The sequence below is a fragment of the Strongylocentrotus purpuratus genome, unplaced genomic scaffold (genome assembly GCF_000002235.5).
Source record: "Strongylocentrotus purpuratus isolate Spur 01 unplaced genomic scaffold, Spur_5.0 spur5_scaffold_8, whole genome shotgun sequence".
Taxonomy (NCBI): domain Eukaryota; kingdom Metazoa; phylum Echinodermata; class Echinoidea; order Camarodonta; family Strongylocentrotidae; genus Strongylocentrotus; species Strongylocentrotus purpuratus.
Genome location: NW_022145614.1, coordinates 25,229,683 through 25,243,637, shown reverse-complemented (window position 1 = coordinate 25,243,637; position 13,955 = coordinate 25,229,683). Strand labels below are relative to the sequence as shown.

General features: G+C 36.6%; 1 protein-coding gene across 1 annotated transcript; it reads right to left on the bottom strand.

Moving 5' to 3' along the window:
- Positions 1-2,002: 2,002 nt before the first annotated feature.
- LOC115920387 (triadin-like) lies at positions 2,003-5,006 on the bottom strand. Its single transcript, XM_030976112.1, has 3 exons — positions 4,076-5,006; positions 3,456-3,622; positions 2,003-2,029 (listed from the first exon to the last, which is right to left on the bottom strand). The coding sequence occupies exons 1-3, from the start codon at positions 5,004-5,006 to the stop codon at positions 2,003-2,005; spliced, it is 1,125 nt and encodes a 374-aa protein (XP_030831972.1).
- Between the last annotated feature and the right edge of the window lie 8,949 nt (positions 5,007-13,955).

Below are 13,955 nucleotides of genomic sequence, written 5' to 3'. Positions count from 1 at the left end.
CACCAAAAGTGCCCCTGTTTTCTGATAGATGCCCGTTCCACATTCTTATAAGTGCCCCTTACCACCTCTGATAAGTGCCCCCTTTGCATCTGATAATTGCACCTATTCAAATCTGAGAGGTGCCCCTTCTACTTTGCCGAGTGCCCCCTTTCATTTTGTTAGAAATGCCCCTTCCGCCTCCATTAGGTGTCCCTATTATTTTGGACAAGTGCCTCTTTTCTTTCTAACATGTGCCCCCCTTTTTTCGGCATAAGCACTCCCAATCTTTTTTAATTATAAAGCTCCTTCCCTTCTCATAAATGCTCCTTTTCACATCTGATAAACGCCCCTTATGAAATCTGATAGGTGCCCCTGTTCTGCGACAAATGCCCCTTTTCCATGCTCATAAATGCCCTTTTTCATCTCTGGTGATTGCCCCTTATCAGGAGCGAGAAGTGCCCCGTTTTCATCTTTGATAATTGCCCCTTTCTTCATTTTAATTAAAACCGTTCCCTATATGCTAGTTTTCACCTCTGATAAATGCCCATTATGATAATAAAAACTGATAGGTGCCCAACAAATTGATGAAATAAACAATGATTTCATTCATTTTCTGATTGTAGTATTGCCAGGAGATAAAATAAACTTGTTTACATTTTTGTAAAGGCCATTCAAATTTACTTAATTTCGAACACATGCTGTTACCATATTTTTTAAAGATTATTTCAGAACCAATACTGTTCTATCACATTACTTGGACCGCCCACTAGTATATGAAAAAAGTGTTTCAAACAATAGTTTAAAATATGACAAGACTGGAATGAGAACTTCCTGACACAACATGAGTACTTTAAAATGTAGTTGGAGGGGAATACCATCTCAGTTTCAATACGTTTCAACATAAGCACAAACAAATAAGTGAGATAAAAATCACATTTCACTTGAATGCTCTACATGTCACTCTTTTATATGAAGAAATGTGCATCAAATAATGATATAAAACATGGCAAGGCTGTAATGAGAACACTTTGATATAAATAACTTTGGTCAACAGAAAAACTATATTGCAATCAAGTACAAAAATGAAAGAGATGTAAAATTACACTTGTAACTTTGGCATGTGAACAATTATGCATCAATCAAACAATATAACATGACAAGAATGGAATGGGAGTTGAATCCACCCTGATGCAGAATTGAGTAATGAAAAGTGTAGTTGGAAAAACATCATCTCAGTTTCAATACCTCATTAAAATCAAGCACAAAAAAAGTAATGAATGACATAAAAATAACATTTTACCTGGAATGCTCTACAATGTCACTCTTTCATATGAAAAAATGTGCATCAAACAATAATTAAAAAAAACATGGCAAGACTGGAATCGAGTCATGTACACCATAACAGACACATCGTCTCAGTTTAAATACGACATCAGAATCAAGTAAAGAAAATTGAATGAGATGAAAATCACAGTGGACAGTGGGCATGGCAAGACTGGAATGAGATCTAATTACACACTTACCCTATAGAAAAATCACTAATGTGATTAATACCAACAAACAAAAATCAAACTTTGTTTGGCGGGGGTATAACTGCACAGTGTAATTTCTAGAAGTCAGTGATAACTCAAGATATTACTTTAAATTTGCACTGAATTGTTTGGCTACAAAATAGTGTGTCTAGTTAACAACAATTCACAAACTTGCTAACGTTTTGAAAAAGGTGGCATTATTAATAACAATAATGATGATAGTGTAAGCTTTTAGAGCGCACACAACGTCCAAGGATGCTCAAGGCGCTAGCTCAGCGACAGTTCTCTGTAATACACGTACAAGTAAAGAAATTGTTTATTTGATAATCGATTTACACTATCAGAAACTCAAAAAAACAATTGTAACATTTTTAACCCCATTTCAATCCTCAGCTCTGCCCGGTGGGGCCGGGTGCCCTCCAGCTGCTCCGTTCACTGACAATCCGAGGGACTAGCCCAGTCAGCACATGATTCACAGAAGCTCTAGCATCTCAGGCCACCAGGCCCCACATGGGTAGCTAATGAGAATAAGGGTGATAACTAATTAAGTTCAGATGTATATACAAATAAAATATTAATTATGGATTTAGTAAAGTAAAAATCCAGACCATTTTTGTCACAGTTGATTGGTAAATATGTATCTTCAAGTTATAATAGTGACGAAACCTTTAATCTTCATGATAACAGCCGCACTTTGCAGAAAGCATTCCATTTCGGAATTCCTAAAACACTTCGGCATCATGGGCGTGAATATAAATGACCCTTGTATTGAAGCACTTCCCTTCAGAAAATACAACTTCCCTGTTATTACAAGCCAACATATTAAAACAATATCAATATAGAATACACTAACTCTGTCCTCTTTTACGAAATTACGATGGCTTTCAAGAAACAGAAGACATTCCTCAATTTCATCATCACTAAAATAAAAGTGATCGTTCAGTTCTTCAATCACAATTCCTTCCTCCGCCATTTTAGCTGCCCAGAAGCGAGTATCATCAGAAATTCCAAGTAATGTGTATTTCTCATCAATGTTGTTCTTCCCCCTCATACACGCCATCGCCTATTGGCATTGGATATGGATCACCTATGTTTTCTATAAGTTCATTCCTTGACATTGCTTTGACTTGGTTGTCGAGAGCAGCAATGTGGCAATCTAAGGTGAATGGATCATCAATGTTCTGCTCCACTTCTGTAACTCTTTCACTTTTCTCTTGCGTTTGGTTGTTATGGCATTAATAATCATAAAAATAGTAATTAGCTCTTATATAGCACATTTAATTACCAAAAGTAATACCAATGCGCTTTACAAACATTTCAAAATCAAGATACGAATGCAGAAGACAATAGAAATAAAGACATATAATTACATATTGTATTATTTATATATATAAATTCATAAATTACAAGTAAGTAGGCTTACAGTATATATTAGAAAAATCGATAGTAGCTTCTATTAAAGGTGAAACATGTGATATAATAAATGAAAATTATTATTGTGCTGAGGAAGGCCCAATACAAAACTATAAATAAAATAAGTAGATAAATAAACATCCCGCTTGTTGGGAGACTCATTGGAAAACTCTTCCTGGCATTATGCAAATATGTTACCAACCAGTGCAAAATCAAAATGAAATGTTGAACAAATATGTCTTTATAGTTCTTTCTGGAATACATCTATGTTTGGCTGAGCACGGAGAGTGCCAGGAAAAAAGTTCCAATGGGTCGGTGCGGCACATTCTTTAACTAGACATACATTTTATGCTCTAGACTATAATAGTGTGTTTCTGCAATATGTCCTAGCAGGAGTGTTTGAACATTTCTCAGGTCTGCCATTGCGGGGCTCAAAACCCTTGTAGAGTTCCCAAGCAAGCTAGATATTATCATTATTTTTACTTTAAACATGTTAGCCACTGCCATCAAAACTATTTCATCGCCCCATACCCTGTCTCTGCTCATATCTGCTAGATAAGCATCCCAGTCTCTGTCCAACAGCCAGTCTTCCATGAGACTTCCATCCGGTGTGTGTCTGTGCTTCTTAAGGTACTCTATGACCTGTTTTCTAAATTGCTGATGTGTCATATGAAATCCTGTGACCATTTCTACTTGTGCTGTTAATGCATGAAACATGCAGTTTCCATCAGCTGGGGTTCGTGGTTCTTGAAAATCTAGGCCGGCGTTTAAAAGGTTATCACGTAAATATTGTTCACTGTTGACTCGTGATGGTTTGAGAGCAAGACGCAAGTCTTTTCCCAAGTCGGAGCTCACTCTCCTAATATCATTTGGAGAGGATAAGTTATATTTCGTTGTTAATATCTTTGTGGACCTAATGGTACCATAGAAATCATCATCACCATCAACATCACCATCATCATCAACATCATCATCATCATCATCATCATCAACTGTTGATGATGATGATGATGATGATGATGATGATGGTGATGTTGATGATGATGATGATGATGATGATACTAGGTCATCATCATCATCATCATCATCATTATCAGAATTCATGTCTTCGGGCTTCGGTGCCTTTGTATGCTTCCCGTCTTCTTTCCTGCTAATGCTTTCTTTGTGTGACGGCTTGTGCAGTAGTTTCTCAGGCCTGGCGGTATGCGGGGCTGAGGACGACGTTGGGGTCCTCCACTTAAACTTGCGCCCATCGGGCATAACCTTGATGATGCTCCCATCAATCATTATTCGAATCTTGGTGCCATCGATGAGCAAGATGACCTTGACAGCGCCACCTTCTTTAGACTTGGAGCTTGGTGCCTCTTTACGCTTCCTGTCTTCTTTTCTGCTATTGCTTTCATTGTGTGACGGCTTGTGCAGTGGTTTTTCTGGCCTGGCAGAATTTGGGGCTGAGGACGACATTAGGGGCATCTTCTTAAACTTGCGCCCTTCGGGCATAATCTTGATCTGGCTCCCGTCCGGCATTGTTTTAATCTTGGTGCCATCGCTGAGCAAGATGACCTTGACGGCACCACTTTCTTTAGACTTGGAGCTTGGTGCTTTTTTACGCTTCCCGTCTTCTTTCCTGCTATTGCTTTCATTGTGTGACGGCTTGTGCAGTGGTGTTTCTGGCGTGGTTGAATTCGGGGCTGAGGACAACATTGGGGGCTTCATCTTAAACTTGCGCCCATCGGGCATAATCTTGATCTTGCTCCCGTCAGGCATTGTTTTAATCTTGGTTCCATCGTTGAGCAAGATGACCTTGACGGCCCCACCTTCTTTAGATTTGGAGATTGGTGGCTCTTTACGCTTCCCGTCTTCTTTTCTGCTAATGCTTTCATTGTGTGACGGCTTGAGCAGTGGTGTTTCTGGCGTGGTTGAATTCGGGGCTAAGGACGACATTGGGGGCTTCATCTTAAACTTGCGCCCATCGGGCATAATCTTGATCTTGCTCCCGTCAGGCATTGTTTTAATCTTGGTTCCATCTTTGATCAAGATGACCTTGACGGCCCCACCTTCTTTAGACTTGGATCTTGGCATTTGGATCTCTATGCTTTGGGCTGGAGGTGTTGTGACTATTGGTTAGAGGTTTCTTGGCTGGGCTACCGCCATAGAATGGTTATCTATATGGGTATTGAAGATTCAAAAGGAAGAAAATAACACTAAGTTAACACAACTTCAAGTTATATTAGTCTTGTTCAGACGGGGTTTTGCGAGTCGGCGTAAGTTAATCCCTGCAGCAGTTAATACCTCATGTAAATTTCACTTACACCCAGGCGCGTACGCAGGATTTTTTCAAGGGGGGGGGGGGGGTTAATATTTTTAAATCGGGCCGAAAATTTCGCAACGACTCAGCCAGCCGCTGAATAAGCGGGGGGTAAGAACACACTGTTTTGTTTGTTTTGGTCCCAAATTTTAAAAAACTGTGTGGTAATTTTATTAATCAGGTTAAGAATATAAAATAATTAAAATGGGACTTACATCTATGTGAAGTTATTAAGAAAGTAGGAAAGATGGTAAGCTTTTTGGGAAGGCTGAGACACATTTTAAATGAATCTTTTCTCAATCCAATTTATCAATCAACAATAGTCGTTCCTCATTTTGATTATGCTGACATTATATAACAATCCTCCCCAAAAAGCTATTTGGACCAACTCCAAAACTTTAAAATAAGGCTGGTAGGATAATCCTTTAGATAAATCCTCAAAATCATACTTCAGCATATCAGATTCACGATATATTAAAGACCAGTATTGGAAACGCCCCAATTTCAAAAAATGAAATGGAAGCTCTCATTACCAATCATGTGAAAGAATATGTTTTGACTAATACATGATGATAAAAAAAAAGAAATGTCGATAACTGAGTCTTGCCCAAACCTAAAACTAATTATTGTAAACGAACATTCTTTTATCGCGGATCTAAATTTTATAAACAATTACCGATTAATTTACGTGGACCGAACACACTCAATTTATTTCGGAATGGCCTTAATGAATGGAAACTAGATTTTTATGTAAAAATGTTGGTGCTAACGGGGATGGGGGGGGGGGGGTAATAGTCGTATTCATAATGTAATATAGAGAGTTTTGGAGGGGGTTTTGGATAGTGCGTATGTAATATCTTCGTAATATTTCGTGTGTTTATTTCTATGTTAAATTATCTATTTCTAGACCTCTGGGAAGAACAGAGCCATTTTAATATTGGCTCTGAATAAAGCATTCTAGCCGTTTTTAATTCTTAATTTGTATTATATTTGTAAATTGTAGTACTTGAATCTGTATACGAAAAATAAATCCAAACCAAACCAAGTCCACAGATATCTATGGGGAAACGTGCAACTGAACAGGAAGCCAGATGTTTGTGTGTGTGTGTGTGTGTGTGAGAGAGAGAGAGAGAGAGAGAGAGAGAGAGAGAGAGAGAAAAGAGAGAGAGAGAGGGGGAGGGAGAAATGGGGAAAAGAAAAGGGAAAGGAAAACCTAAAAATAAATGTAGGGAAGGAAAAAAAGAAAAGAAAAAGAATTTTAGGTCCTAAAAGAGCACTTGAAATGTCATAGATAAGAATAAGAGCAGTAACCATGCAGTTTGAAGGCATTTGCGGTCTGAAAACAGAACTCAACTATTCCTTTAAGCTTAAATTGTCATACCTCAGTATGCTTCTGTATTATTTACAATTACAAATGTACAATGATCGTAATCTCCCAGTGTTTACTACCGTGATGTTTATGATCATAGTTACTATGTAAACTGTTGAACCATGCAGAAATAAATAGAATAAACAAACATAATAAACATGCTGTTCACGTTATTACCTGTATTTAAATTAAACACATTTATAAATACCTTGGATGTTCTCTCGACCAATTAGTTCAGCTCTAAATGCAAGAAGTTTCATTGAGTTTTCTAATTTTAGAAAGCGGCAATTTTCCCATTCATGATCCAGATCATAAAAGTGGCCGAGGTACAGTATAACCAAACTATAGTGTGCAAAGAGTAGGGCATGTCGTGATTTTAAACGCATGCGAAGGTCGAGTTTACACTGACTGCCTTGGGTTTTCCCCAATGATATTCTGCTTCACCATAATAATACCAACACAATATGGTTCTTTTAAGTGAACAAAGTTTTATGTGTTCATACACTGACTGCCTTGGGTTTTCCCCAATGATATTCTGCTTCACCATAATAATACCAACACAATATGGTTCTTTTAAGTGAACAAAGTTTTATGTGTTCATATTTTATGTTTGGATTGTCCTGCTTCCCTCAACCAGAAGTGTAAACACAATATCAAGGTCCTATTTAAGAAATAAGAAGTGTTTCTTCTCACGCTTCTTGATTTTAGTTCCAGTTAGTCAAAATACATACTGTATATTTTGCCATCACCCTCACTTTAACTGCAATATAATCAACTGTCGATTTCGTATTGTTATAATTAACATGTGTTAGTACATCATGTCGTGCTCTATACTAGTTTGTTTCTCCCTATTAGGGTTTCTTTCTTCACCATTTGATGGGGTTCACGAACTTGACGCCCCTGTCCCCGTACCCCCTTATCTACGCCATACCGGCGCTCCCAACTGTGGAAGCTAATAAAGTATCCATTTATATAGTCTTTTGGCAAACAAGGATACTGTACAACATAATTATTAAGGTCATAATACCATTTCTCATAATTTATCTGGTGAACCAGACATCGACATTCAGACAATAGAGTAATGTCTGAGAGCAGTAAAGTAACGAGAGCACATAATTATTGGTCACATCGATATTCCTGGTTCAAATTGAATGCATTTTGTTTTCGAAGTAGTTCATACGTCCCCTATAATACGTTCATGCAATTGCAATCCCATGTGATTCATAATATGAATGCATGCATTATTACCACTGAACAAAGAAATCGGGGTACATTTAGGGCCCACACGCTGTATCCTGATACAGAATATTGTTTTTAATTCCTGTTATGTTTATATTTAGATGAAGAATGAAATCACATATAGTCTTTATTGTTATTGGAATATTTGTTGGTCTATTCTATTTAAGAAACAGCTTGTTTATACTTCGATGGGAACTTTTGATATTGTAATCAAATCATTTTGGATAGAGACATTTCAACTTCCTCTAATATGATATATGTTTGCACAAATGTACCATGTAAACAACAATATGCATATATATTTTATGCAAAATGTGAACAATAGCCTTACCAAACGATTCACAAAATTTGCTGAAACAGCTGCAGACTCTTACTGAGCATGCTTACAGCTCTGGTGGGGAAATCAATATTATTCCACTGAAAAACTATTACCAACATGTACTAATAATAAGAAAAGAAGTAGAACAAAAATTACGTCATATTAAAGAGGTATACATAATTATATTCTACACATCATGAGGACAAGTGGCTTGTATAGTGAGGAGAAAGAAAGGGAGAGAGAGAGAGAGAGAGAGAAATTCAAACTCGGTGGTATACCACCATGCTGCATCAATTTTTTTGTTATTTCGATCTTTTCGGGCACATGATGAACCATGGCTAATCAATTAAATTATATTCTGATTTATTTTTATTTTTCTAGGTAAGATAACATAATAAAATCTTGAATTATTTATTCATAAGTCTTATTACACCAGCCTCCGCCTCCTCCCCAGAAACAAATGAATTCTCCACCAACTAATATTTCCGTTTAAAAGATGAATCCGTTTGTGACATGGCACACGCAGGCATATAGAAATTAAACGAACCCTACAACACAATCTAAATATCAGATACGATAAAATAATGAAAGAGACTTACAGTAAACGAATGACTACCCAGGTCGAAACTTGTCAATAATCATTACGGCATACCGGTTTGATCTCCACCACACTGTACCAACGCAAATGTTCAAATATTCAAATGTAGCGCTAGACAGTATACATTCACATTACGATGACGTCAAATTGAAAGGCAACTGCGAGACTCTGGAACTATCCGTTACCTTAGCGGACGGAAATCGGGAATTCTCTCACAGCAAACGTAGCTGGGGCATGGTCACTTGCAGGTAGCTAGCTATGAAATTAGGAATTGCAATTGCAAGAAGACCTTTATTCATGTAACGATGATAATGATGACTTCCATTATAAGATTCTTAGTGGTAAAATGTATAGATCACCGTGATTACCAAATAAAAATACATACGACTGATGACTTATATATTAAAAAAGGCTGATATAGTGGTCTCGACCCTGGTTTACATAGTCGCTAAAAGAAAAACAAAAGAAGCTGAGGAGAAAAGCGGCAAATATCATAAACCATCACCTGGACTACGGCTTTCTCGAAGCACACTGTATTACTTCATTCTAGTCTGCTCACATGGGCCCGAATTCTCAAAGGTGGTTTGTCGACAAACCTTGGTTTTCGTACGTCATAATGACGCGTTTTACGCGTTTTTTTACAAACCTGGTTTGTAAAGAACAAAAGGAGGTTTGGCGAAACAAAAGAAGGTTTGAGCTCAAACCTTGCTTTGTGAATTCGGGCCATGGTGAGTGAAAATGTGCTTTGTATCATAATAGATATAATGATACAAAACAAAAGACATACACTTACTCATTTCATTGTATGCCTTAAAAAAAAAACGATTTCCTTCATTTTTTATAGCTGTGATAATTTCTTTATTTCTAATAATATACATTATAGGTTGGTCGCCCATATAGGTTCCTTTCCTGAGGTCGCCATCTCGTTTCAAGCTTTAGCTTAAGATGGCGGTCTCCTGCATTTTTTTCAATTTTAAAGTGATTTGCCAACTATGTGGATTATGTGTAAAGTTATAATTATTTGATTTGTTTATATTATATGATTATATTATATTTTGATTTTTGTTAACAATATATATGTACCTAGTTTGTAAATTACTTTTTATTATGTTAAAAATTGCAGAAATGAAATCAAACAAACAATATTCAAATCATTATTTTGACCTATCGGGATCTAAATTCTCGGTAGATTTTGTATTAGGCGCGTGAATTCAATGTGCATGGCTGATCGTCAACAACACGGAGTTAAGCCTTTTGTCAACTCTGTTTGTTGCTACGGCAGGCAGCCAGTGAAAATGAACTCGTTTAACCGAAATTATGGAAATGCAAACATTAATTTAAACAAACAGAACTTTGTTAGTCCTTGCTCAATTTTCCTGATTGAGATGTCAAATGAAAGGGCAGATTAAAATTGAAATTTCTCGAAATGTAATTTTCTTTTTGAAATTCGGATACCTCCCGCCAAACGACTTTTTGGTTTCCCCTCTTCAAATTGTTTTTAATCACTCATGCGTGAAATATGCATCATATGAGTTGCATCAAATGAAAGAGAATATAAGCTTTACAAATAGCCTATGTGTCATTTATTAATTATTGTGATTAAGTTATGATAAAACATCGATAATTCTCGGTTTCGTTTTTGCTGGGACGCACTGTATATCGATATCTGATTTATACTCATTTGAACCATACTGATCAATAAGAAGAAGAAGGAGAAGGATAAGAAGAAGAAGAAGAAGAAGAAAAAGAAGAAGAAGAGAAAGAAGAAGAAGAAGAAGAAAAAGAAGAAAAAGAAGAAGGAGAAGGAGAAGAAGAAGAAGAAGATGAAGAAGAAGAAGAAGAGAAAGAAGAAGAAGAAGAAAAAGAAGAAGACGAAGGAGAAGGAGAATAAGATGAAGAAGAAGAGGAACAAGAAGAAGGAGAAGGGGAAAGATGAAGAAGAAGAAGAAAAAGGAGGAGAAAAAGAAGAAGAAGAAGTCAACGCAAAGCGTAGCATTCCCTCGCAGGGTACAAATGGCATAACAAGTCAGAACAAGTACCTTCATTGGACTATACTATTATATTACTAGGCAAGGAAGTTAACCACATTTTCACATATATGATTAGGTTTTTTTTTTTAATGAGCTATGACCTTTCACCTTTGACCTACATACTCAGAAATCGAACTTAGGCTGTACATGTATTTTGATAACATGTACCTTCATATTTCATTAAAATTCGTCAAACAATACTCAAGTTATTGAATGGAAACCAGATTCGCATATTTAATGAGCTATGACCTTTGACCTACATACTCCGAAATAGAACTTAGGCTGTGTTTGGATACCATGAACCTTCATATCAAATTTCATTAAAATCTGTCTAACAATACTAAAGTTATGGATCGGAAACCAGATTCGCAAATTTAATGAGCTATGACCTATACTCGGAAATTGAACTTAGGCTGTATTTTGATACCATGTACCTTCATATCGAATTTCCGTCAAACATTACTAAAATTATCGATCGGAAACCAGATGTGTATTTGTTCGCATATTTAATGAGCTATGACCTTTGACCTACGTACTCCGAAATCTTTTGTTACGAACGGACGCACGCACGTAAGGACGGACGGCAGCGTTACTATATCCCCTCCGACTTCGTCGGCGAGGGGATAAAAAGCGGGATAAAAAGAAGAAGAAAGAGAAGATAATGGCTACGGTCAGTTGAAAGCAAATTATATTTTAAGTTAGATTTGCGTTTGACCAAAACTTTTAAGAAAAAAACTCCTGCTCTCATAGTGAGTGAAGAAGGTCATTAAAACTATGCCTCATTCTAAAATTGATCACTTCTGACATAAAAGCGGAACTGCACTACATGTAGCTACTTGCGCCCTCTATATAACCAACAATGCCTAAGCGGTACCCGTTGATCCCCAGCATGGTCTCCTTAATCTCTCCTGGCCAAACTAGTGCAGATAGGCTTTAAGATATATACAAAATTTGTGATGTTAGCCATTATGGATTTTTTCCTTCTCACGGTTCACCACCTACACACTCTTTAACATCAAAACCATCACTAATTAACCTAAAGATATCAGCATTATCATCACCTTCACCAGTCATCATCATCATCATTGCCATCATCTTCACCACCATCATCATTATTACCATCATCATCATCTTCACCATCATCATCATCATTATTACCATCATCATTTTCACCATCATCATCATCACCATTATTATCATCATCTTCACCATCATCATCACCATTATTACCATCATCATCTTTACCATCATCATCATCACCATTATTACCATCATCATCATCTTCACCATCATCTTCACCATCATCATCACCATCATCACCATTACCATTATCATCACCTTAACCAGTCATCATCATCACCATAATCATCACCATTATCACCATCATCATCACCATTAGCATAGTCAGGGCAATCTTCAATATTACCATCCCCTCATCTCCATCATCTTCATCACCATAATAATAATCATTATCAACCTCATTACCAACATCACTATTACCATCACCATCATCATTATCATCAATATAATCATTATCATCATCATCATCACTATTACCATCACCATCATCATTATCATCAATTTAATCACCATCACCATCATCATCTTCATTATCATCAATATAATCATCACCACCATCACCATTATTACTGGCATCATCACCATCATCATCACTAACATCATCATCATTATCCTACTCATCCTCCTCCTCATCACCATTAATATCACCACCAGGGTTATAAGAACCACCACACACACTCTAAATACTTTCGACATCATCTTCTAAATAAAACAAAATACACAAGAACATTCTTACATTCCACCTTTTTACTTTATTAACCTGCTAGTAATAGACAAGTGCACTTCTATTAAGTTCCAACATTTTTTTTCCTTCAATCAAACAATTCAAACATTTTTTTTTCTTCTTATACTTAATTAGGCATCGAGTTTTAATACAAAATACATATAACTCTTCAAGTCCATCTGTACATGGGTGAGATAACCACGATCGGATCGCATCTTCCCGCATCCGATCCTGACCCGGCTCTCACTCCTTCATAAGTCATAAATAGTAGATGCAAGAAAAATACGGAAACAGAAGAAGAAAAATAACAGCTCATGATGGAATTCAACTACAAGACATTGAAGAGAAAAAGCTGTATAAGTTTGCACATCTTACATTACAAATAAAATTACAATCCTTATTTATCAATTTTTTTTTGTCATGGTTATTTACAAACATTCAGGGCGTGGAGAACACTGATAGATACTTAGGCACTGGTTTGAGGGTCACAACAAATAACATCAGGATATGTACTTTTCCCTCTCGTTTTCTTCCTCAAAATGGAAAAATAACATGATTTTTAGTTACATTGAAATACATGGGTACAGTATCCGGCTGATATCTCAATTTCTGCACCATAATTCTTTTGGGGGATATCAAAACTTTGTAAATGCATGACAATAATCTTTGCTCTTTGATGGAGAGAACATATTCCTGTTGGTAATATACAATGTTAATTATATTCTAAACATGATGTTGATTTTTCATTCATTATGATGCAAATGTTTTATTGTACATCTAAGGAAATAGTTACACATTATTCTTCTATAAAACATGAATCCCTCTTGAAAGGTTGGGGGTTGAAAGAGATTAGATGAGAAGGAAGCTCAGAAATAGAAATGGAGCATACACGAATCTGAGAGATAGAGAGAGAAGTGAGAGTGGGAGAAAGAGGGAGTTCAGAAATAGTAGAGAGAGAGAGAGAGAAAAGGAGAAAGAGGGAGGGGGGGGGGGGGTGAAACCATTGCACATTTAATGATGTACTATACTACTATAACACATCATTCTTCCCATTGATTGCAGAAGACGGCAGAAAGCTTAAAGGTATAGACCAGTTTTGGAAACGCCCCCCTCTCAAAAAATGAAATGGAAGCTCTTATTACCAGTCATGTGAAAGAATATTTTTTGACTAATACGTGATGATACAAATTTTGCAGGGAAACTGCCTACTAATTGATAAATTTGGTAAATTATCATATCTATCCGGTCTGGATAGATATCGCGTAGTCCCATTTACACCTTTCTGTGTACAGTGCTTGTAACTTTACCAAGACTGGGCCAAATTTCATTTTCATGATTCCAGAACCTTGCAGTTGACACCAATA

What these genes read in the sequence shown, in the direction of transcription:
- LOC115920387 (XM_030976112.1), bottom strand. Translation starts at nt 5,006, where the DNA reads ATGCCAAGATCCAAGTCTAAAGAAGGTGGGGCCGTCAAGGTCATCTTG. An exon ending in GTCACACAAAGAAAGCATTA is followed by an intron (nt 3,623 to 4,075) that starts GCAGGAAAGAAG and finishes ATGCATTAACAG; the next exon opens with CACAAGTAGAAATGGTCACA. An exon ending in CAGATATGAGCAGAGACAGG is followed by an intron (nt 2,030 to 3,455) that starts GTATGGGGCGAT and finishes TATTCTCATTAG; the next exon opens with CTACCCATGTGGGGCCTGGT.